The sequence below is a fragment of the Polyodon spathula genome, chromosome 10 (assembly GCF_017654505.1).
Source record: "Polyodon spathula isolate WHYD16114869_AA chromosome 10, ASM1765450v1, whole genome shotgun sequence".
NCBI lineage: Eukaryota > Metazoa > Chordata > Actinopteri > Acipenseriformes > Polyodontidae > Polyodon > Polyodon spathula.
In genome coordinates, this window is record NC_054543.1 from 48036499 (window position 1) to 48062819 (window position 26321).

The 26321-nt window shown below is 42.5% G+C and overlaps 2 protein-coding genes across 5 annotated transcripts in view; both read left to right on the forward strand.

Moving 5' to 3' along the window:
- Window positions 1-7989, forward strand: part of LOC121322486 (tyrosine-protein phosphatase non-receptor type 4-like) — a 60760-nt gene extending 52771 nt beyond the window's left edge. For 3 of the 4 annotated variants that reach the window (XM_041262545.1, XM_041262544.1, XM_041262546.1), the window contains 4 exons: window positions 400-528; window positions 1859-2007; window positions 3309-3444; window positions 4174-7989. In XM_041262545.1, the coding sequence (XP_041118479.1) occupies window positions 400-528; window positions 1859-2007; window positions 3309-3444; window positions 4174-4260 (501 nt within the window). In that variant the 3' untranslated portion in view covers window positions 4261-7989. Of the gene's footprint in view, window positions 1-399; window positions 529-1518; window positions 1714-1858; window positions 2008-3308; window positions 3445-4173 lie in introns of those variants that run through there. The other variant, XM_041262547.1, reaches the window with a different exon arrangement.
- A 3029-nt stretch (window positions 7990-11018) lies between these two features.
- The window catches only part of LOC121322487 (band 4.1-like protein 5), a 44375-nt gene continuing 29072 nt past the window's right edge, over window positions 11019-26321 (forward strand). The window contains exons 1-7 of the mRNA XM_041262548.1: window positions 11019-11321; window positions 13088-13286; window positions 21336-21440; window positions 22800-22842; window positions 23282-23360; window positions 24383-24427; window positions 25223-25275. Coding sequence (XP_041118482.1) covers window positions 13107-13286; window positions 21336-21440; window positions 22800-22842; window positions 23282-23360; window positions 24383-24427; window positions 25223-25275 — 505 coding nt within the window. The 5' untranslated portion in view covers window positions 11019-11321; window positions 13088-13106. The remainder of the gene's footprint in view (window positions 11322-13087; window positions 13287-21335; window positions 21441-22799; window positions 22843-23281; window positions 23361-24382; window positions 24428-25222; window positions 25276-26321) is intronic.

Below are 26321 nucleotides of genomic sequence, written 5' to 3' on the forward strand. Positions count from 1 at the left end.
CAAGTTACAGCTCTGTTGTGACCAAACGTTATTTCAGTCAGAATGTTGGTAGCCATGGTTTTGTTGCATGTTGAACATGATAAAGGGGTTTCGCTAAATGAGACGTTTCTCAATGGCATAAAAAGTCGGTGCTTTTTTTTTTTTTTTTTAAACTAAAGCATAAGTCGATTTCACCCATTCTGTGCTTGAATGGAAAAATAGAGATCGACAAAAACTGTTAATTCTTTCTAAAATAAGTCACTATTAATCGTCGATTTGGCAAAAAAATTCAAATCGAATAGTAGCAAGCCTAAGTAAGTCTTTGTGCATGTTTTTTATGTGTTTACTACGAAGTTATGGATAGTGTAACTGCAAGTGTTTTTTTTTTTTCTGCTATTGAATTGAAATCTTGTCTTGCAGGTAAAGTGTCACCAATACTGGCCAAACCCTGGTGGAAGTGCTCAGTACGGCAACTACCAGATCACTTGTCTGTCAGAAGAAGGAAATTCAGCCTTCCTGTTCAGAGAGCTGACTTTCACACACTCAGAGGTAAGATCTAAACTCCTGCTGTGTATCAGTAATGGCAGTTGATGGAAAAGGCTTTCAAGCACTGCCAGAGCAGCCTGCTGTTTTAGGAGGTTATCTTTTAGATCTCTGAATGTCTTTTTACACTGTACAGTACATAGAAGTGCAAACCACAATACCTTTGTATAGCATATTACACACACGTACACATCTACCACAATCAGACTATTTAAATAACCAGTGTAACAGACTCCTGGTTGTGCGATTCAGCCGGTCTTCGCTGGGGACTCCGGGCTGTGGCGGCGCATTGGCTTTGGCTCTCCTGGGGTTGGGGAGGTGGGATCTGGCTTAGACTGTTTCTTCTCATCGCTCTGTGGCGACCCCTACAGGCCAGATGCCGAGTGAGCTTGGGGGCAGAGATTTACTGGGCTGGTCATTGTCCTCCAGAGGCTGATAGTCTGCAGACATCCGCTCTCGAGTTCTTGGCTGTAAAAAGACACAGATGGGCCGGTGGGATCAGAGGACGCCCACTGAGCCTCAGGTCCCTGAGTTGTGTGGGAAATAACTGTGGTGATGGAGAAATAATAATAATTGGACATTCCAAATTGGGAGAAAACCTGGATTACAAATTCAATAAGGCCCTTCAGGGTGTCCCTATGCGTTCAATAGACAGACTTCTCAGGGGTTGGAGGAACTCGACTTTGTCTTGTGCAACACAATGCCCCGAGACGTCCGTATATTCGATGTATATGGACACCGTCTGGCCTTATCGCATACATAGATAAATACATAGACACATCTCCATACATCATACTAATAATAATAATAATAATAAAAATAATAATAAAAATGCAGCAGTATAAAAGTTACGTTACAACCCACTAAGACAAGAAAGCCATTTTATAAAAGTATGTTTTCAGTCTTGATTTACTGTAGTGGTCTCAGATTCCCTGACAAATGCAGGAGCTCTACATAAAAAAGCCCTACCTCCCATGTTGATTTTGTTGACCCTAGGAATAGCAGCAGGCCTGCATCCTGTGATCTCAGAGTGTGATTCGGAAGATACGGGGGTCAGCAACACCTGCAAATAACCAGATGTTAATCCATTCAGGGCCGTGTTCTCGGCTACTTCACCTGAGGGCCTTAGTCATGCAAGTTGGCATTGTAGCAGCTTGCTTTCAAGCAACTTATTGGGGTGGTTTTTTTTTTTTTTTTTTTTTTTTTTTATAGTTTGTTTTTTTAATATTTCATAATTTCCATAGCAAGTTGCTCAAAGTGCTTTTGTTTATCTGTGACCACTGAAAATGTGCAGTTCCAACAACACATGCTTAGTTGCTTGCCTGCGTGCCCCCAGACTGCGGAGAGCCGGGCGCTGACTCAGATCCAGTACATGGCGTGGCCGGACCATGGCGTTCCTGACGACTCCAGTGATTTCCTTCACTTTGTGAGCCTGGTGCGGAACAAGAGAGCAGGCAAGGATGAGCCAGTTATTGTTCATTGCAGGTATGGGCAGCTCTTCCTTTCCTTTTTCCTATTGGTATCTTACCCATACACTTTGAATATAATCACGTGTCCTTCAGTGTACAAAACACTTCTGTAGCTGAAAAAAAGGCTCTTGCTAAACCAAGCCTGTTTAGGTATTAGTGATTTGTTCAGTGTACTGCTTGAGGTCTGTAGCATTTATATAAAGGTTTTTGATACACTCCCAACTCGTATTTCAATCGGTGTCAGAATGGCATGCCTTTCAGCATGACAGTGGGGTTCGCTGTTAGGAACACATTAGAAAGGGTTGTCTGTTCACTGTATGTTAACTATATCCCTGTTATGACATGGATTTGGGGACTAATTAGGTAAAACCTCTTTAATAATAAAACTGATTAAACATTGTTTGTGTGAGTTTATATGATATTCATTGTGCTGTTTCAATATAACTGTGTGTAGATGTACCACAAGTCCTTCAAGCTTTTTTGTTGCACAAGAGACAGTTATTGTTTAACACATTTATACTAAATTAGATCATTAAAGAACACACGTCTCGCCCATCTGTCAGCTGTCGGAACATTGACAAGGAAATGCTGATTCACGTTCTGTGACGGCAATCTGAGAGTACTTTGAAACCCAGCTTTTGTTTCAGCAGAATGAAACTGTGCAGGAGAGAGATTGTAGTAAAGTAACCACTGTGTGCTTGGCCCGTCAATAAGGAAGGGAGTGCCTCCTTTTCTAAAGACCTTCATCATAGCTATTACATTTGTCATGGGTTTAACCAACAGGAATTACTCCCAGTGTATTGCTGTAATCATGTGGTTCTTTCTTGCTAAACATAATGAACTATATTTGGGTTGTTTTTATTTATTTTTTGTTAGTTTTAGGTCTTTTTGCAGATGCATTTGTTTTTGTTTTTTCTTTAAAGAAATGTCATTAACTTGTCCTGATAAGCTAACCACAGACCATTTTCAGGAAAGCTTTATTCTAAGCTCTTCAAAAACAAGTTGATAGAAGCAGAGCATGTCATTTTCTAGTCTGCATACTGTATGTTTGCAGCAGGTCTTCGGGGGTTGAAGTTGCTTCTCAGCATTTCCCTCTCAAGAGCAGAATTTCACACAATAAAATCTCTAAAAACCTCGATATGGAAGTAACCCAGGATTTAATATCTAACGTATGTACTGTTTTTATAATAAATATTCCCCTAGTGAACTCTTATGTTGAATAGTGCCATGCTCTGGACAGTTATAATACAGTGCAATAAAATGGGTCCCCTGACGAAGAAATGAAAGAAAAAAAAAGGTGTGTGTCTTCTCTTCTAGTGCTGGTATTGGTCGGACTGGAGTCCTCATCACCATGGAGACAGCGATGTGTTTGATTGAGTGCAATCAGCCGGTGTATCCATTAGATATTGTGAGAACAATGAGGGATCAGAGGGCTATGATGATTCAGACACCAGTGAGTATTCATTCTGCTTGTGTGTTGCTCCCAATCACTTTAATTAATGACATGTGAAGTCTTGCAATGCTGATATGAAACCAGTATTAAAAACTCCTTATAATACCGAATTGCTGCTGTAATTGGAGCATGTAGTGCAGTCCCTATACACCACACTTCAGAGCTTTACAATCCTACAAACAGAGCTTTGCAGTCTCAAAAGCTTTTGTATTGTATAGACATATGCAGCTGATACTATTAAAAGGTATGACCAACCAAAACCTTACTTCTCAAGCATTACAAATCAATGCTGATGATGCAGGTGGCTAGTTTAGCAGCCTTTTAGCTTCGGGTGTATTCAAAAGATGCCATTAAGAAGCGCTCAGAAGTGCAAGTATGCATAGTAAGCAAAGTTGATTATCCTGCTGCGTTTGATTTGGGGACTCGTTTTGAAGGGTGATGCTGGGGTTTGTTGCTGTGCTGTTTTACACTATTTCAAATAAACGACAGTTTTCACAGATCCAGATTAGCACTAACGTTGGGCTTTCCAATGTTGCCTTTAAATAAAGTAGTGCAAACATATTCTCCTTATTACTCCTGTAGCAATATATAGAGAGAGTAAGCATTATTCTTACTAAGTTATAGAGAGAGTATGCAATATTCTTACTAAGTTATAGAGAAAGAGTATGCAGTATTCTTACTAAATGTAACCAAAGGTCCTGTTTTGTTTTGTGTTTTTGTTTTTTTCAGAGCCAGTACAGGTTTGTTTGTGAAGCTATCTTGAAGGTGTATGAAGAGGGATTGGTTCACCCTTTAAAGTCCACACTGTACGAGTAACCCAAGGACACGACGACTCACTGCAGAGAGCTGTCCGTGTGTTTCACCCTGAAGACTGAATTGCCAGCAGCATTTCTGGGTGCTATAATCGGCTTTCACGAAACACTGCCTAGAGATATCAACGAGCGGAAGAGCTTGGATTTTTGGAGAAAATTTAGCACTATTGCACTTTATGTTAAAAAGAAAAACAAATACTAGATGATGAATGCGTTTTGATTGAGAAAATATTTTAATAATGTGCTTCTTTCTAAGGTGATAGGTACTTTTAGGATAAAGAGGCTCCAGGGTAAATCCAATTTAAATATTTTAATAATGTGCTTCTTTCTAAGGTGATAGGTACTTTTAGGATAAAGAGGGTTCAGGGTAAATCCAATTAAAATATTTGGCTGTAGTGCCATAAAGGTGAGGGTAGCCCTAGCAGATAACCCTATTTACTTATGTTAATGTGTAGTTTGCCTGCCAATTCATTTAAATCTTAAAGATTTATATATGCCTTTTCTTCATAATTTGCAACAAAAAAATATATATTTTTTGGATTTTAATTTGGTTAGTTTAATTCAGTTTCCTCGAAGGAGTAAAAGTCTGAAAAATACCATTTAAAAACAAAGAAGAAATCCTGCTGATTCTTTAGTAAGATGAGGCAGTTGTAACATTAGATAATGTTTGCTTGTCACTTGAAATAACCAATAGTAAGGTACTGACTAACACTGGTACTGGGGAAGCACTTTTGCTGCACAGTATGTGTCTGACTTGCCTTGGGCAGCAAGATAATGCCTCTTGTTCTATTGGCAGTTTGTTTGGATTAGCTGTGGCTGGTACATATTTTTACAGTGATTTGGCAAGTATCATTTCTAATACCGAATGCTGTTAATGTATTCATAAATACACAAGTGTGCTTTTCTATTTTCAAACCCTTCCTGCGCTCTGAGCTCTGCGCCTCTTTCTATCTTTTCAATAGGTGTGCTGCTTGGAATCTCACCATGTTTTTGAAGATACTGGTAAAAATCCTTTACATCGAAGCTACCACACACACAGAAACCCAGCTGAAGCTTGTTTAAATAAGCTCTTGTGATTGGTTTGTGAAGTTAAGACACATCAAAAACTGGAGATATATAGGCAATTCAGAATATTTTATTTGAATATTGGTTATTGAATATTTGTGTGTAGTGCAATTATTATATGCTTTGGCTGGGTTGTTGTGTGGATGATCATGTATCGTAGATTATAAGTTATTTATGTTGGTTCCCTTTTTAGTGGTACTACACCTTTTACATGTTGCTTAAATAGTTTTTTTCTCTCAATGCTCTTATTGTTTGTCCAGATTTACAAATATGAGTGCGCTTTCCTTTTAGTAAATTATTACATATGTTGTAATGGTAATCCGATCCAACAAGTGGCACTGTTATACAGAAGAAAAAAAAAAAAAAATATATATATATATATATATATATATATATATATATATATATATATATATATATATATATATATATATATATATATATATATATATATCCATCCAAAATCTGTACAGGTTGAGCTTTGATTGCAGTATTTTCTGGAATGAGATCTTGATTTTCTTTGAACATGAATGGATGTCACTTTGTAGCTTTTGAAAGTTTGGTTAAATGTGGAAAAGTTTCATTCATAAGATTATTTCCATTCCAGAAACACAACTAGATCCTTATCCGGTTTGTTTTGTGCACATTACCTAGGCCCAAAGGTTAAAACAAAGTCTTTGTATGCTGTATCCTATCCAAGTAGCGATGCCACCCCATAAACGCTTTACCTGCACAGCATGTTGAGTTGTCTTGGTACGCTGTGACTGAAGGACACATGCTTTGGATGACTGCGTTGTCTATAGATTCCAGGGGACATACCCTGTCAAAGACAAGCAAGCAGTTTGCAGATGAGAAAGTGAACTAAACTGAACAACGTCTTGCACTGAAGCAGCTACCGCACGTGCATGTATTTACACCCAGGAAAGAAAAAAGAAAAAATCATGAACATTTCACATTTTTGATTTTGTTCAAACCTACAGACCTTGTAAAAATGCCTTGTAATGTAATGATTTTAAATTCATATTTAATCTTATTAATAGTCTGGTTAGAGATTTGTTTAGCTAATAGTGATGCTTACATGGCCTGCTACTGTTATAGACAGTGATCCGGAAGTGAAATCTCTTCTTTTTTTATAATAACCCCAGAAAAAGACATTAGAAAAGTAGCTTCAGTCCCAGGATTTAAGATACTTACAATATTAATTTGCTTAATGAATATATGAAATTATCTGTATTTATAGACTGGGTAGTATCTTGCAAATGTTTTATCAGAGTTAAGTAATACATGCAGCAAGTGTTTCTGTTTTCTTTTCTTTATTTATTTAGCATTTATTATAGCGCCTTTTAACCAAGGTGCTTTACAAGTTTTTAGAAATTGTACAAACTGAAAAAATGGGTGAAGAAAGAGGGTAAGATTATTGGGGTAGGGTGAGGAGATTAATAGCTATACGAAGGCAGGGGCCAGAAGGTCGGGCAGGCAAGGTCATAACAGGAGGTCGGGGGCCAGCAGTAAGGGTAGGATGGGCTAAGGAGAAAAGGTGAGTTTTAAGGGAGGAGTGAAAAGTGCGTAGAGTTTATTTTTGCCAGCTTGAAACTCCCTGGCCCCGCTGTAAATACGTGGTAGTTGAGGTGGGGCCTGACAACTTCAGTTGGTTTAACTTTCACACTATTTTGTAACACGCTCATTGTAATGTGTTTGAACTGAATGCCTAATGACAATAGCAAGCCTCTCTAGGGTCTTTTTGGTTTTAAAAGGACTGTTTGTGTCTTTCTTTTTCAAATGATCTAGTTGCCATTTGTGAAAATAATGTTTTTAAGACTATATAACATAAACAGTATGATTTGGTTCTTCAATTTTTCCCTTATTGAAAAAAAATATATAGACTAGCATAACCCTTCTGATTGTATGGAGCCAAGCTGTTTGACATTTCTCTAGGTTTTTAAATATTGATTGCATGGAGAAGCTGATTTTATAGTAGTAACCCCACTCGTACGGTGCTGCCGTTGGCTTCCATGTTCTGGAAATATTGTAACTGCACAGTCTTTCAGAATGAGCTTTTTTTAAATGTTTTTTAGGGGGGTACAGACTGTGCTTTTGAGTCAGTTGTATTAAGTTATTGAATGTGTTGCATTCGTATCTGCAGAGCAGTTGTGTTTACAGTACACATGCCGTTTATGCCACACGTGTCCAGGGTGCCAGTCAATGGGTTATTAGTTCTATGGGGGACTAGTGCAGGAGTAAGGGCTCCCAGGGGGCTGTTGAATCCACTGCTCCATTGCTTTGAAATATGTTGCTTTGTTTGTGACGACAAATATAAGATAGCCTTCATCAGTGTGATCATAACATTTTTAATAATAAAATCACCCTGACTCCACGAATAATTTATCAAAATGAACCCATTAAAAGTAACTGTTGCGTTTGTGCACAAGTGTGGTGTAAATAGGCTTTAATAAGTAGCTACTATGGAATAGACAATACAGACGTTGTGAAAATCTGTGTACCTTACTGAGAGTCTAAAGGAGGATAGAAACATTCTGTGTTCTTTTAAATGGTGTGTCATGCTGTATAAATAATTGAATGTATCAGTCTTTCAGACGGGAGAAGTTTAAAAAAGATTAGAGTAACGACTTGGATTTTAAGGAAATATTTTTCATACCATTTGTAAAAATAAAAAAATTAAAAAAAATTAAAAAAAGATTTAGTTGTAACACTTGTGAAAGGCCAATATATATAGATATATATATATATATCATATATAACACACACACACACACACACACACACACACACACACACACACACACACACACACACACACACACACACACACACACACACACACACACACACACACACACACACACACACACACCACACACACACCACACACACACACACACATATATATATATATATATATATACACACACACACAAAGATGAACTCTGTGAAGCAGAGTATGTAAAAATGTGTGTGTGCAGGGTACAGTGTGTTCATTGTAAATAAGAGCAATATTATAAATATTGTCTGTTTAGTGCCAATGTATTCTGTAAAGTTTTTAATTCTTTATTTCTGCTTAAAGATTGAAGTATGCTAGTTTGTTGTCAAGTTAAAGATTATTTCCAATACTCCTTTGTGGTGTGTGTATTTTTTGTTTGTTTGTTTGTTTTTTAAGATTGTGTGGACCAGACAAATAAGGGATTTTCTGTGTTCTAAATTGGGTCCCAGGGGGATGATATTTAATATGATGTGGTATTTAAAGCACCAGCTCATTTAAAAATAAAATAAAATAAATATTCTGTTCAAAAAGGCCACTTCAGTATTAAAATGAACCTAGTTGTTGTACTGATGGTGGCCATGCTCAATTCTGCCCTTTTCGTTAAGTGTATGCTCAGTGGCATCCAGACTGAAAAATCAAACTACTTTAGGTCTACATGCTGATTTAACAGCATCAGAAATAATTTGCTTAGTATCTAAATAAATCCTGTTTCATACTTTCATGTGTCACGTTAACCTTTTACGGATTCATTGCTTGACCATTCATGACTTTTCTGGGTAGATTATCATTAAACCATGATACTTTCTAATAAAGATGATTCTTGAGACGGGACGTGAGCCAGAAAGAACCATTTTGACTACCAATGGGAGATTAAAGAGGAATGGCGGGGTTTTAAACCCTTTATTGAACCAAGAAAGTCGCATTCAGATTGACATCTTTTTTTTTCTAGGGAGACCTGGTCAAGAAGATGTATATAATAAAAAAATTTAAAAAACACAAATTCAAAAGAACACAACCAATACAATCAATCGGATATACAAAATAAAATAAAAACTACGACTCTGCATTATGAAGAACATTTCATTTGCAATTCTTCTGAATTGTTTTATCCAATCCTATCATATAGTGACGTTAAATTTTACTGTAGACATTTCTTACTGTTTCTCCAGCTGAGGCATCTGCAGTACACGTCTACAAGTAAAAAGCAATGCGTCTGCAGAACACGTCTACAAGTAAAAAGCAATGCGTCTGCAGTACACGTCTACAAGTAAAAAGCAATGCGTCTGCAGTACACGTCTACAAGTAAAAAGCAATGCGTCTGCAGTACACGTCTACAAGTAAAAAGCAATGCGTCTGCAGTACACGTCTACAAGTAAAAAGACCACATTGGTTACACGTTCTACCCCGCTGTTAGGGGTTACTACTTTGGGTGTAATCATCACCATGCAGCATTAAAACTATCTGCCAGTAAGTGGTGCTGTTGTCAAATAAAAGGTATTCTTTATTTTCTAATAAAGAGTGAACATGGTAATGGTTTAAATTGAAGTAGCATTGTCACCATAATGCCATCACTTCCTGTGCTGTGGGTCAATCTCACTGTCATCGTCTTGCTGCAGTCGTTGGTAGTGGTTTGGTTCCAGGAAGCTGCACATTAACCACATTGTTTTTTCTTTGCAAAAATCAGAACACAAGCTGCATTTATTTAATTTGATACATTGCATTTACACTTAACTTTTGCGGTTCCGAAAATTAGAGTAAGTTATCATAACACTATAGTTAACGAGAACACTTAAATAGGTAGATGCCAGTTAAAAATGCTCCAAAAATATAAAAGTAGCCTGTCTTCACATGAGGACAATGTAACTTGATGGGTTAATGCAGGGTGGATATGTTAGACAGAGCCGGATTAACCTATACGCAAATTACGCTACAGCGTAGGGCCCCCCAGCAGAATTGGGGCCCATGGGAGGTTGACGTTTTTGGGACATTTTACAAAAACTGCATGTGAGCGGCCAGGCCCCCACACACACTGGAAGAGAGGCGCACAGAAACTTGCTTTCGGTTCATTTTTTTATTTCATGACGGCTAGGCATTCCTTCTAGATTACAGCATACCTGGTCTGAGTCTCAGACAATACCAAATGCAGACGCCCTCTACCTCCTGGGAAAGATCCGTCCCTAGTCCTAGGTCAGAGGCGTCAGTCTGGGCAGGATAAAGTGGATGAATCAGGCTCAGTTTACGCGTTCACTTATTTCAGTTTTAGTGCCCATTTAAAATGCCCGTTAACATTTTGGAAACTTTCCTTTTCAATTAGGGGGTTTAAGTCCATAACGCTTGTTTCTCTCCCTTTATATACTGCGCTGAAATCGTGAAAATTAACCCAACACTGTGATTTTTTTCAATATTCTTAAAAAATAAAAAAAATTGTTTCATAATTAGTATTTGTATTTCATCATTTTAAAAAATCACATTAAAAATTGTCTAACTAGCGACTGGAATTGCAGTGCTGTAATAAAACCTCAATCACAGTGTCATCCTTTAAGTAACTCTTGACAATACAATCCTATATATAATGTCGTATTGGTGAAACTTTGCATAATTTAAACTCATAAAACAGAACTATTTTAACCAAGATTATCTGCTCAATAAATAATTCAAATACATGTAGTTTGCGTTTGTATTGCAGATAAAATATGTTTGTTTGGTTTTTCTAGTTAAACAAAACACTGAAAGCCCATTTCGCCCGGACACGGGTATTTATTCTTCCTCACTCGGTTATTTACTGCACTTATTTCCTATGGACTGTAACTGCGCTTTTGACGTTTGCCGACATTGTCCCTTTAAATGCAAATCCCAGTTTGATGGGAATTTATGTGAGTTTGACGCCATTTCCTGGGAGATATCCAGTCTCCTCCTCACTTGCAGTCTGCGGGGTATCTTCTTGAGTAGCGAAGTTCACACGGTGTGTGTTTTTAGTTGCAGAGTGAATTTCGCTGAGTTTGGTTGTAAACGCCGCGACTGTGTGTTCGCACATTCCTGTTTGGATTTGCGGGATCCTGCCGTCTCCGCGCAGGATTTACACCTCTTTGTTTCGGATTGTGGCTTCTTTATTATTCGTGGAAATCTCGCTCCGAATCACGGGCTCGCTGGTTTGTGTCTGACTTCACTTTCTTGTATCGTCTAGTAATCATTCAGCATCGCCAACGAAAGTGGAACTTAAGGTAACCCAAATGTGTTACAGTTATTTCTAACATTTCAGCCGTTTGTCTTGATATAAGCTAGCGGTCTCCCCATGCTATGCGTATCTTTAGTTTTTGTTTTAGTCTGCAGCGCGAAACTGGAAAAACTACTTGTTTTTAATAACATTTTTTAAATATTTGTAATATGCCTGTTTTGATTGTCAAAGATACATTGTACACATTGAGTTATTAATCCAGACAGGCGTTACAGTGTAGCGACCTCGCTCCCTTTCAGAAGGGAACAGCAGGTACGTTAATAAGTTCTGAGGTACCGAAACAACACTGATGTATTTATCATTCCAAACATACATTGCATTTTCTAGTGTACAGCCTTGAGCTTCACAGTCCTGTATGCAGTTTAACCCATCAATGTCCAAAACACACTTTCTATTTATGAGTAGTTTAGCTCCCTATCCCGTCACAACATATTATGCTGCATTCGACAAATTCTGGCTTGTGATTTAAAAGATAGTAGTACAGAGGGGTGTCTAAGCGTTGTGTCGCATGTGATCCAGCAATGGCATTGTTACAGGTTAATTAGATCTGCCTTTACATAGCCGTGACTGACTCCTCACCAGCTATCGTAAGGATTCCTAACGGCTGTGTGAAGCGCGCAGACGCACTGTGTATATCCAGGCTAAACTGTGCAAATCGGTGTGATGCTGCATCATGACACACACACACACTTGAGAATGAGGAGTCTGTCACATGATCTCCGTGTCAACCCGGGCCTGGGGACCCCCTGTGTCTGCTGGTTTTCATTCCAGCCCAGATCTCAATTGCTGAACTAGACCCTGCCTTGAACTGATATGTGCTGAACTAGACCTTTCTGCTTGTTTTCAGCTCTTGATCAGTTTGCACATTGCAGGTTAGCTATAACAGTTGATAAGTAACTTGAACTGCAACTGCTTAAGAGCTGAAAACAAAAGGTCTAATTATGCAAATGATCAGTTCAGGAAAGGGTCTAGTTAAGTAATTGAGATCTTGGCTGGAATGAAAACCAGCAGCAGCAGGGGGGTCCCCAGGATGGAGTTTGAGGAGCCCTGGTGTAAATTATATCTGTGTCAGCATTGTGTGAGAGAGAGTGTAGTAACTGTTTGAGGAAGCAAGCTGCAGTGCATAAGTCATGGTGAATGGTTACTCACTCCTTCAGGCAGCTTGTATGGAAGTGTGGTCCAGTGCAGGTTATACCAGTACTGAGCAGGAGAATTCTGAACATCTAGCATATTGCATGCATTTATATAATTTACCTGCTAAAATGTACTGGAATTCATACACACATGACTCTCATTGCATAGCACGGACACCCATTCCAGGTTGTACTATGTGCTTGATCAGCCACAGTGTATAGGTAACAAGATCATATTAAAGCCAGGAATGGATCAAACTGCTATGCAGTGGGAGTAATTCCCATCCCTGCACAAGTTTCAAAACTAGCCTTCCTCTTTTCTTTCATATAGTAAACGCTACGTGTGGAAACCATGCCCAGTATGCCTGCTGATCCCGATCTCCATTTAAAATGTTCCCAGCTCCAGCTTTCACTGGAACAAACACTAATCCTTGGGTTATTCATTAACTTCCTCGCTGGCTTCTCGCACTCGCTCCTGGTCTGGATGTCGTCTGATACAGCAGTTTGTAGCAGGTGCTTGATATTCCAGTTTCCCATTTTCTCATGGGTCACAGGTCCTGACACTGAAAGTTTATGAAGTCGTACAAGCAATGTTATGATTCTTTCACTCTCCTGACAGGACTACCTGAACTTGCAACATGTTGAGTTTTTGGCGGCGGACCCTCGGGCGCCGGTCGATTCACAAACACGCTGAAAAGGAGCGTCTGCGGGAGGCGCAGAGAGCCTCCACTCACATCCCTGCAGCAGGAGAAGCCAAGTCCATCATCACCTGCCGGGTGTCCCTGCTGGACGGGATAGACGTCAGCGTGGACCTGCCGGTAAGATTCCTGCCTGTCTCATGAGCCGTTGATCTGATCTGATTGTCCCCTGCGTGCACGGGGCTGCTTGCAGTCCCACAAGAAGCCAGTCCACTCGTTTCAGTCTCCCAGGAGTCTGATTCCTGGGGCTTGGGGGGTGGGGAGGGTTGCTTTATTGAGCTGCACGCGTCCTAAAGGATGTTTTTAGACGGATGGGTCTTTCATGTAACTGAATGAACACTAATGCTCTACCGGCTGGCATTCTGGTTGTTTTTTTTGGGTTTGACTGCCAATGTAACCCCTCATTTACACAAGTGCCAGCTAACATTCTCTGTTCTCAACATGCTTTCCCTGCAGTAAGGTATTAACATTTTCAGCAGCTGGATCTCCTGCACTTTTCTGTTGTTTGAGCAGCTCTTATCTGGTCTTGAGTGCTCTGAGCGATGGGGCTGTGTCTGTTTGGTTTCACACACTGTGTGTGCACTGAGAGATGGGGCTGTGTGTGTGTGCCTGGTTTCACACACTGTGTTAATGAATAGCAGCATTAGTTTCATTGCCTGAGGGCTGGTTAAGCTCTGTAATATTATAACTATGACGGAGTTTGCTGCATTCATAGCTCCTGTTACACATCAATATATCTAGAGACCCAGTACAATGAGGTTAATACTTGTGTAATCCTGAATCTTTCAGAGCCAGACCTTTTAACTAAGGCTAAAGTAAAGGTTTGAATGGTAAACGAAAACATAAATCCAAAACAATATTATATTTTACTAAGTTTAACCATAAAATGGGAACAATTAACACCCACACTGAACAGGAAGACTATAGCCATGGGCATGGGTTTCAAATTTCAGATATGAAACCAGGAATGGGTGAGACTGCTATGCAATAGGAGTCTTCTTTCCAGCCCTGTGTTGGGGTGTTGTGATGTGGTGTTCAGGTTTGGAAACCCCAGCTAGCATTCAGCATAACTTTAAGAATGTGTTCTGTTTCCTTACCTTTACAGGGCTCCTCTCCCACACGCAGTAGCTGTGGGCTGTGGCTTCCAATTCATTTCAGTGTCTTGCAGAAAGTCATGATTTGATTTGGCTGCACACATCATTGGCAGAAGTTGAGTGAAAATGGCCTGTAGTCAGGCACAGTATCCTCAAGACAGACCAAGCATCTCCTCATCTGTGCTCTCTTTTTACCTTCCCATCCCAACGAGGCAGATCTAATGGAATGGGTCAGATTAGGGACTACGTAGACATTGGGTTGAGATGGGTCGTTCCATCACGTTTCTTCACGAAGGAGGGGGAAGCGGAGCTGTGAATGTCATTGTGTTAAAAAAAATAATAATAATCATCTTGCTCTGAATGCACACTAGGCTGTTTTGATTAAGTATCTTTATTATATAACATGAACAGTCGTTTAACTAGCACCTGCACACTAATCGACCAGTGCTTGTTTTTGAAAGATAGTCTTCTAAAATAAAGACCAGGAGATTTGATTTGAAAACACACTAAAACAAACCCCCAATGCAGATCCGGTTGCAGGTAGACTCTATGTTTCACACCCTGTGGAAGGTGCAGTATATCATGTCACAGGAACCAGACCGTAGGTGAGAAGTGTTTGCAATCAGACTATTCATGAACATGCTCACTCACACATGCCAGCCCTTCCAGCAGCTCTTTGAAAGGCTGTTGGGTTGCAGCACCCCAGCATGGGAGACTTTGGGTTTGATACAGCAAAGTGGCCTCAGACTTGGTCTCCTGGAACCAGATTTCAAGAAAGTGGCTTCGTGTTCCCTCAGCTTCAAACTAATTCTGAACATTCTATATTTACTCTAAGAATTCATGTGTTTTCCAGCAGCCCCTTCCAGCAGCGTCCTTTGCAGCCCCATCTTCCCTCATTAGAGGAGGTTTTTATTTTCACTGCTTGATCTGCTTTGAAAAACAAAAGTTGAATTAACTCATTAAATAGATGTCAAGTTTAGACTGCCAAACCTTTTGGAGCTTTTTGTGTAACAGACTTTAGATGTGTGTTTTATTTATTTATTTATAAATTTAGTCGCTGCGAATGTGTGTGTTTTTAACCCTGGTTTTCTCCCTAATTTGGAATGCCCAATTATCATTTTTTATCCCAGTTCACCGCTGCAACCCCCTGGTGACTCAGGAAACAGAAACTTCCTCTGAAACGTGCTCCTGCTAATCCGTCATTTTACACACTGCAGATCCACAGCGAGGCCACCAGACCCATAGTACAACACAGATCTGGAGGCTCCACTGTAGAACCACAGCGTCCGCTCCAGACCCATGGGTATCATGTGTGTCTGGAGGATCCGAGGTGACATCTTGGTGTTGGAGGCTCCACGGGAAACCACAGCGCTGGACATGTACCAGAAGGCTCCGAGGCCACCAGACCCATAGTACAACACAGATCTGGAGGCTCCACTGCAGAACCACAGCGAGGCCACCAGACCCATAGTACAACACAGATCTGGAGGCTCCACTGCAGAACCACAGCGAGGCCACCAGACCCATAGTACCACACAGATCTGGAGGCTCCACTGCAGAACCACAGCGAGGCCACCAGACCCATAGTACCACACAGATCTGGAGGCTCCACTGCAGAACCACAGCGAGGCCACCAGACCCATAGTACGACACAGATCTGGAGGCTCCACTGCAGAACCACAGCGAGGCCACCAGACCCATAGTACGACACAGATCTGGAGGCTCCACTGCAGAACCACAGCGAGGCCACCAGACCCATAGTACCGGAGACACAGATCTGGAGGCTCCACTGCAGATCCACAGCGAGGCCACCAGACCCATAGTACAGAACACAGATCTGGAGGCTCCACTGCAGAACCACAGCGAGGCCACCAGACCCATAGTACGACACAGATCTGGAGGCTCCACTGGGAGGCTCCACTGGAGGCTCCACTGCAGAACCACAGCGAGGCCACCAGACCCATAGTACGACACAGATCTGGAGGCTCCACTGCAGAACCACAGCGAGGGCCACCAGACCCATAGTACGACACAGATCTGGAGGCTCCACTGCAGAACCACAGCGAGGCCACCAGACCCATAGTACGACACAGATCTGGAGGCTCCACTGCAGAACCACAGCGAGGCCACCAGACCCATAGTACGACACAGATCTGGAGGCTCCACTGCAGAACCACAGCGAGGCCACCAGACCCATAGTACAACACAGATCTGGAGGCTCCACTGCAGAACCACAGCGAGGCCACCAGACCCATAGTACGACACAGATCTGGAGGCTCCACTGCAGAACCACAGCGAGGCCACCAGACCCATAGTACGACACAGATCTGGAGGCTCCACTGCAGAACCACAGCGAGGCCACCAGACCCATAGTACAACACAGATCTGGAGGCTCCACTGCAGAACCACAGCGAGGCCACCAGACCCATAGTACGACACAGATCTGGAGGCTCCACTGCAGAACCACAGCGAGGCCACCAGACCCATAGTACGACACAGATCTGGAGGCTCCACTGCAGAACCACAGGCGAGGTCGCCGCTCCAGGTGGTCTGGGTATCATGCTGTGTCTAGACCTCCGAGGTGACGTCCACTGGTGTGTCCACAGGTCTGGGTATCATGCTGTGTCTAGACCCGAGGTGACGTCTAGGTGTCGCTCAGCGTGAGGTCTGCCAGAACCCAGACCAGCGAGGCACCGTCTAGGTGATCACTAGCTCCGGTGGTCTGATCATGGAGGTCTCCACCTCAGCGATCAGCGTCAGTACGTCGGCCCGGTGGCCCATGGGTATCATCGATGCAACAGTGTCTAGGCTCCATGCACTCACGAGGTGACGTCTAGGTGTCGCTCCAGATGAGTGCCGGCAGGTAGACCACGATCATGCGTGTGCTCTGACTCTAGACGTCCGAGGTGACGTCTAGGTGTCCTACAGCTCCCACCGGTCTGGGTATCATGCTGTGTCTCGCACCTCTCGAGGTGACGTGTTAGCTGGACCTCCACTGCAGATCCACAGCGAGGCCACCAGACCCATAGTACGACACAGATCTGGAGGCTCCACTGCAGATCCACAGCGAGGCCACCAGACCCATAGTACGACACAGATCTGGAGGCTCCACTGCAGATCCACAGCGAGGCCACCAGACCCATAGTACGACACAGATCTGGAGGCTCCACTGCAGAACCACAGCGAGGCCACCAGACCCATAGTACAACACAGATCTGGAGGCTCCACTGCAGATCCACAGCGAAGCCACCAGACCCATAGTACGTTAGGACACACAGATCTGAATGGCTCCACTGCAGAACCACAGCGAGGCCACCAGACCCATAGTACAACACAGATCTGGAGGCTCCACTGCAGATCCACAGCGAGGCCACCAGACCCATAGTACGACACAGATCTGGAGGCTCCACTGCAGATCCACAGCGAGGCCACCAGACCCATAGTACAACACAGATCTGGAGGCTCCACTGCAGATCCACAGCGAAGCCACCAGACCTATAGTACAGGACACACAGATCTGAATGGCTCCACTGCAGATCCACAGCGAAGCCACCAGACCCATAGTACAACACAGATCTGAATGGCTCCACTGCAGAACCACAGCGACTTCACAGCTTGAGGTCTGGACCCTCGCACAGATAGCTCATGAAATCCACAGTGGCCACCTAGACTTACGATAGGTGACGTCTAGGTGGCGCTCGCTTCGGTGGTCATCTGGATATAGACAACCACATGAAATCCTGTGGTGTTCCTAGATAGTAATTTTACCGAGGTGACGTCTAGGTGTCGCTTCGGTGGCCTGGATATCATGCAATCCTGTGGTGTCTAGACTTACGAGGTGACGTCTAGGTGTCGCTTCGGTGGTCTGGATATCATGCAATCCTGTGGTGTCTAGACTTACCGAGGTAGCACTGCAGATCCACAGCGAAGCCACCAGACCTATAGTACTTTAGGACACCACAGATCTGAATGGCTCCACTGCAGATCCACAGCGAAGCCACCAGACCTATAGTACCTTCGGTGGGCCTCCCCTGGACATATGAAATCCCTGGGGTGTACTTAGACTTACCGAGGGCTCCACTGCAGATCCACAGCGAAGCCACCAGACCTATAGTACTTTAGGACACCACAGATCTGAATGGCTCCACTGCAGATCCACAGCGAAGCCACCAGACCTATAGTACTTTAGGACACCACAGATCTGAATGGCTCCACTGCAGATCCACAGCGAAGCCACCAGACCTATAGTACTTTAGGACACCACAGATCTGAATGACTCCACTGCAGATCCACAGCGAAGCCACCAGACCTGTAGTGCACTAGGACACCACAGATCTGAATGGCTCCACTGCAGATCCACAGGCACCCTGTCAGCCACAGGGGTCGCTGGTGCGCGGTGAACCGTGGATTCCCCTGCCGACCTAAGCCCTCCCTACCCTGGCGGCGCTCAGCCAATTGTGCGCCGCCCCCTAGGAACCCCTGGTCAATCTTGGCAATCTTCTTACACTACACAATAAAGCCAGAGTAGCAGTAGAACCGGTTTGTAACTCAATCTAGCTTGCGCTGTTTCATGGTGCTGATTGTTGCTGCTGCTGAATCTACCGTATTGGTTTTTAGAGAGGGAGGCTTTGAGATCCCTCTGTGTCAGGGATCCTGTAACTTGTTCAGAATTAATTGTACAGGGTCTGTATGAAATTGATTATGACTCTTTTAGCACAGTAGGTATTAGTTTAATATTGGTTCTGCTGCTTCAAGTCATGTATTGTACTGCTCTCCTTTCAGTATGTGAACTCTTAAATTGATTGGTTGTTGAATAGCCTGATATATTGATACACCTAACCTCCCTTGACAAATACGGACTAGGACTTGTGACTTTCTCAATGCACTGATGTGCTTTTATTGTTGTTTTTTTTCTTAGTGTTGTAAAAGTGTTTCACAGTGAGGAATTATTAACAGGAGGAGCCCTGTCTTTGAATAAAGGCCATTAAAAATACTGTCCTGCAGCGAAGAACAAGCATTTGTTAAAGCCGCACCCAAGGGACCGCTAAGATTGTAACCACTCCATGCTCTTCCTGCCATTAACTGTTTCAAACCTCCCCTTTCTGTCTCCGGATAGATTGCTCGGTGTGTGTGTGCTGCAAGTCACTGATAAAGGTTATGAGCAGTGAAGGAATGTCACTGTGATTTCTGCAGGCAGATATTTGGTCGCCTTAATCAATCCCTGGCAAACAATGTGTGTCCGAGGCCCGGTTGATCCAAGGCCCGGTTGATTGGAGCGCACAATGGGGCCTTTGTGTCGGTCCTTCTTGCTTGGTTGGACACTTTGTGCTGTGCAACTTGAGAGGTCTTCGTGTGCACCAGCAAACCAGGCAGTGCATGTGCGCTTCTTGAATTCCCTTGTATGTGTTTGCAGTTTGAGCTCTTAAGGGTTCTAAGTTTAACTGCAAAATGGGTACATAGAGTACCGTATGGACACGGGTTTCAAATTAGCCCCTATAACTTACAAGGGCAAAGTTTCACTAAGGCAGCTTCCCTGAGACTTGGGTCTTAACATTCTGCAAAAAACCTTACAATTAAATTCATGCAAAATATATAAAACAAACCCATTCCCTCTATATTCACACTGTTTGCTGCTTGTAGTGCAGAGTACTGGTTCAGAAGCATGTTTGTGAAAAAGACTTGAACTTCCTGCTTAGGCCAGTTGGCTGTTTCTACGGTAACCCAAGAGCCCTCCATCATGCTGATTTCAGAGGGAGTTCTCCTGTGGGACTGGCTCTGACTGGTACAGTATTACATGTGCAGGAGGGAGAGAAAGGAAACACACACACACACTATCAAACCCTAATTCATTCATTCATTCCTTTGTTCTTTCGGGAGGATATTGTAGCTTTCTAGGAAGGTCCTCTGCTGTTGTTGCTGTAGAATGGAAGACCAAGGAATACAAACCAGACCTCTTTTTTGAGATGTTGGCAGGGGTCTGCACCATGCTGAGTGGTAACAGACATTTAAAAAAAAATTATCTTGGCTACTTCGGACAAACAAAATGGAAGTTCTGTTCAATCCCATGCGTGTTCGATATGTTCACTGCCTCAGACACTGATAACTCTTGCAGCAGTCTTGCATGTGCGTGCAAGCTGCCTACCCCTGGGTTTTGGGACCAGGACATGTTACATTTTAGCTGTATCTTCTTGGTTAGGAGTAACCATGACTTATGTACTGCTGTGCAAAAGTCTTAGACAAGTTGCATTTTTCTGCTCTGATGCATTATGAGAATCAATAATTTACTCAAAGCCTCCACTAGTGTTTTCTACTTTTATAACAACCTTGACTTGCATAAATAAGGAAAAACTTTGAGTGAAATAGCTTGCATCACTCGATTTTTCAAGGTGTGGTGTCCGAGGCATAATCAACAAGTACAGACACAGCATCTGTAATTGACAAACCCAGGACTGGAAGACCCAGAAAGCTGTCTAGCAAGGATGAGCACAGAAGGCACAGGTGCCGTTGTCCATCCATCAGCAATCTAAAGCACCTTTTGACCATTGTTCCATAGTCCAATTTCTGTGTTTTTGTGAGTTTTAAGAGGATCGGTTTGATTCTTGGTTCCTTAAGATACAAATGGTGTTAGATTAAAATAAACTGTACTGGCTAATTCTTCTTCTTCAACTATACTGTGATCTAAAGTATCTAGTAAAGGTCTACTGTGTAAGATCATGCTTTTATTCACTACCCAAGGTGAGAGCGGACAGTAAGCACACTTGCAGAACCTGCTCTGACCTCTCCTGGAGTGGGTTAGGGTTGTGTCTTACAGCACCCTATACATGGAGGGAAATAACACTCCCATTGCATAGCAGCTTCATCCATTCCTGGTTTTACAGCTTGTTACCTGTACGCTGGAGCTAACCAAGCTCTTAATAAAACCTGGAGTGGGTGAAACTGCTGTGCAATACGAGTCTCATCCCTGCGGTACCATGTTCTGTATGTAATGGTGTAGGATACGAGGATGCAGGACCGCAGTGTTCTGGGGTGTTCACCAGCTGCAATTCTGAACTTTTATTATTGTTTTATTTCACAGAAAAAAGCCAGAGGGGAGGAGCTGTTTGAGCAGATCATGTACCACCTGGATTTAATAGAGAAGGATTATTTTGGGCTCCGCTTTATGGATTCTGCTCAAGTTCCGGTAAGACCTCTCTTAGATACTCCTGCGTTGTGTTTGCTGGGGGTCGAGGATTCCCCAGTGTATAATGAAGAGACCTCTCTTAGATACTCCTGCGTTGTGTTTGCTGGGGGTCGAGGATTCCCCAGTGTATAATGAAGAGACCTCTCTTAGATACTCCTGCGTTGTGTTTGCTGGGGGTCGAGGATTCCCCAGTGTATAATGAAGAGACCTCTCTTAGATACTCCTGCGTTGTGTTTGCTGGGGGTCGAGGATTCCCCAGTGTATAATGAAGAGACCTCCCTTAGATACTCCTGCGTTGTGTTTGCTGGGGGTCGAGGATTCCCCAGGCTAACTGAAAAGTGTTTCTTTAAATATCTTTTTATGAAGTGTAAGGGGGGAGAGGGAGTAGCTGCAGTGAAGTGGATCCAGTTTAAGATTCAGCTGTTTGTTCCAAGTGTAAACCCTTAGTTGACCCGTAGTTGAATAGAAAATAGGAGGCACTTTTTTACACAGAAAATTGTGAGGGTCTGGAACAAAACTCCCCAGTAATGTTGTTGAAGCTGACACCCTGGGATCCTTCAAGAAGCTGCTTGATGAGATTCTGGGATCAATAAGCTAGCAAGATGGGCTGTGGCCTCCTCTCGTTTGTAAACTTTCTTATGTTCTTATAAACTGCAGTTTAGCTTAAATGGATCCAGTTTAAATAGAGGGTAATTAAAAAGTAATTTACCACATCATGATCTGGTGCGTTGATGTGGTAAACTTACTTTCTAATCTCCCTGTAGGTAAGAATAATTCTGAGCTGTAGTTAAATATAAATGTCTGGAGGGGTGGGTGATTGCCGGGATAGAAGGGTACAGAAATGTGCACCCATTGAACTTGTTTAGACATTTATCGTGGTTCACCCCCAGTTAGACCATTATATTGACACGTTGCTCTAATAGTGCAGGCGTTCATAAATTGTTGTTTTTTTTGTTATATGCAGTGTACAAAAGAGAAAATCACACGGGAACCTCCTATTGAGACAAGGAAGAAGTGTCTGCCAGTGTTGACTAGCTTTTTGGAACTGTGTTGTGTTATTTGATGTTTTGTTTCCTTGCTTTTGAAACTCCCGAAGAGCAGAATGAGTAAGGTTTTAAAAATAACTTGAATCTGTAAGAGATGGCCTCAGTCCCAGATCCGGTGGGGACCTGACTTGTAATGTTTATAAAAAGTAAGTAAAACCCCAGAGAGTGTCCTGCTGTAATGACTTCATGACCAGGGGTATTGAAATCAGTAGAATAGAATTGTATACTAATCCAAAGATTGCAGATCTTCCCTGACGAAATACATCCCAAAACTAAAAAGCTTGTAACATGTATGTATTTATTTGTTTTTTAGCACTGGCTGGACAATACGAAGAGCATCAAGAAGCAAGTGAAGAGTAAGTGAATGGCTCTGCTTCAGCTCACCTGCACTCCTTGCACATACAGTACTGAGCAGTCAGACTCGGTTATGGAAAACCCATTTAGTTCAGGGTAGAGTGGAAGTCAATTCTCCTCCTGTGTGTTTCTGCCTTGAATTGTGTTCAATAGATCCATTAAAGAAAAACTCTGATTTGCCCTGTTTCACTTGTCCTTTGTCTTCGACAGTCAAAGGCAGCTGATGAATACAATTTCTGTTTTTTCAATCTAATATAAGCGTCCTGCTTTTCCTGCATGTTCTTCTAGACCGAAGCAATTCTAAAAGCAGGGCTTGCTTAAGAAGGAGGAAGGGGAGAGCCCTGCTTTATGGGAGAATGTTGCTGTTCACTAATTAAAACGTGTCATCTGAATACAAACTAGATGGTTTACCCTTTTAATGTTCCTGCCTTTATCTTGCAGTCGGACCGCCGTACTGCCTCCACCTCCGTGTGAAGTTCTATTCGTCGGAGCCCAATAACCTACACGAGGAGCTCACCAGGTAGGGAGCTCTGTATCTGCATTGCTCTCGCCCGTGTGCAGATTTTCGGTTTAACTTGTAGTACTCTCACTGCTGAGGAGCAGGGTCTCTCTGCAAAGCAAGGCATGCACATAATCCCTTGTGACTCCAGCGCTCCTGCACCCTGGGGGTTTGTAAATAAATGATGATCATGCAGGAATTTGAGGGCTTTTAGACGGTATTGCTTTGCATTTGTCCCGAGGGGGAAATGACCATTTGCATGAGCAGATCCAACCTGTCAGTACATTTTAAACCCTGTTTCGTGCGCCTCCTTGAAAAAAAATAGTTAGCATGTTTCTTTTTTTTTGGTGGGCCACATATATGTCCTTGTACCTTAAGGGTTAACCACACACCGAAAGTAACACCACCAGAGAGCCAACTGTTCCCTGGTAAGCAGACTGCTTTTTAAAATTAGTTTTGGTATAATGATGTAAAGAAGAAAGACTGAAGCTGTGTACTGTATATCACAGACCAATGTGGGATGAATCCTTCACTATAGTCTGCACAGCCTGACCCTAGCCCACCCCAAACCCTGATGTTGTGGATTGAATGGAAGGCTGCTGTTGTAAAAAGGAAACCAAAGTCGATTTGCAGAACTCAAAGCTGTATGTGTTGAAGAATGGGCAAAAATATCAACGGAAGATGCTAGGAACTGGTTTCAAAATACAAAAAAAGTCTGCAAGCTGTAAAGTAAGCAAAGGGTGGGCACACACAATACTAATGGAAGGGAGCCCAAATACTTTTGTCGAAGTATGAAATTAGTTTTTAGTTTTTCATTTTATGCTTGTTATGGAATAATTTGTTTTTTTTTTAAAGCTGAATCTTTTACTTTTGATATCTTTCATAGAATAATTAGAAATTATAGAAATCAGTTTTTTTCTAATAGATATATATAATATATATATATATATATATATATATATATATATATATATATATATATATATATATATATATATATATATATATAAAATAAAATATTCCTTAACTTCTTGTTTTGGCAGGTACCTATTTGTGCTGCAACTAAAGCAAGATATTCTCAGTGGAAAGTAAGTGTCCGGCTTCATGTTCTCTGAAGTATTTGTTACAAAAAAAAATATTAACATCAAAGTAGAAAGCACAGGAGGAGAGCTTTTGGGAACCTCAACAGTAATTCTCTATAAAGGTAGGCAGAGTAGAGGCTGTCATTGAAGCACAGTAAAACAATCTGTGTTGTGATTCAGGTGCAGTTATGAATAATAATCCAGCAGCGGTCAGCCACCTTTTCTCTTTCACTTTTACCATATTGTGTTTGTGGGTATGCTAGAGCACTCTACGAGTTGAGGTCAGTTAAGAAGTCAGGTTTCCTTTACTTGGGCATTAACTGGCACTCTCGTGCAGCTGACTGTACAGTGACAGGCTGGGGGGGGGGGAATGTGCTTTTGAAGGTCTGCTGATTTCTAACCACTGTCCACAAAGCATCTCACTCCTCCGGGTGTATGTGTGCTGCATTCCAAGGGCAGATACATTGAATTCACAGTAGAATATAGTGTGTGTGTGGTATTACCAGGGCTATGGCCAACTAGAATTACAAGAAGGGCCTGCATGAGCATGCTTTACCAATAGACATGCTGTACAGGTTGGCTACACCTTTACCTTGTCACTGCTGTCAAAGAATATTCATGTTCTGAGCAATGAAAGTGGCCAGGGGGAGACCTGTGTGTTTGACACTACAGCACGTGTGATGATCCCAGCATTCCTCCAGTCCACTCTGTGCAGCTGGCTCAGCAATAAACAGGATGCCGTGATCCTTGGAGTACCTTCTAATGTGAACCCCTCTCCCCCTCCTTCCTTCCTTCATGCAGGTTGGAATGCCCCTTCGACACGGCAGTAGAGTTGGCAGCCTTTTCCTTGCAGGGTAAGCCTTTGATATCGTATCATTTTGTTCTGTCCTCCTGCACATTCAAAGGGTCCGGTAATCCTTTACAGGATGGAAAGGTCAGACGAGGGGCTCGGTAATCCTCACGCTGGAGAATCAAATGTTCCTGCCCTGATGCCAGCCTGTCAGGAGCTGTCTTAAGAAAGCTGTCTGAAGCAGTCTGGCTTCAGTGCAATTGAATCAAATGTAGGGTAATTCTGTGTTTGGCAAGCTTGGAACTATAGCTGATGACTGTGGTGTTAATGATTTGGATTTATCCCAGTGCTTGGTTATCTGGATAAACCAAGTCGACCCACGCACCACACCACAAAACACCCCATTAACACGTACATCAAAGGCAAATCCAAAATGAGAACTGTTCCCACATTTATAATCGGGTAGGCAGGGCACTTGGTAGCTAAAAGGTTGGCAGCACTTTGGAGAAATTGCAGCTGGAGTTTAAACCTATTTGAATGCTGAAACGTGTTGATTTGTACCCCCTTGTAAATTACTGTTAAGATGGTTATGTCTGAGCCACTCAAATGTATTGAAGAAGAAACGGCTGCTCCATTCCTTCTGTCTCTTCAGAGGTTAACGTTGATCCCTCCTCGCACTCAATGGGTGTTTATGTATGAATCTGCTGAAGCCAGGTCTAGAGTTGACATGTCGCCGTGACCGTATTCCTGTCGGCAGAGGCAGGCTGTAACAAGGGAGCCATTTCTTAAGGATTTGTCTTGGTGTGCTGTCAACACTGTATGGGATCAGTGGACACTGAATTCCAGGGCTGTAGTTCCAGCTGTCCAGCTACACTTTAATACTGCGCATTGTGCTGCTGCTGAACTCCCAAATCTCCCCAGTTTAACAATGCCGTTGTCAAGGGAGGATTAAACGACCCCACAAACATCCCACCCTTAAAGAAAACATGAATTGCAAGCTGATCAACAGAAATTCGTTTTAAGACTGCTGTAGGCATTTGTACTTGAGGCTGGTTGTATTTGTGTGACCTATACCTAGCAGACAGGTGCAATCCTAGCAATGCATATTGC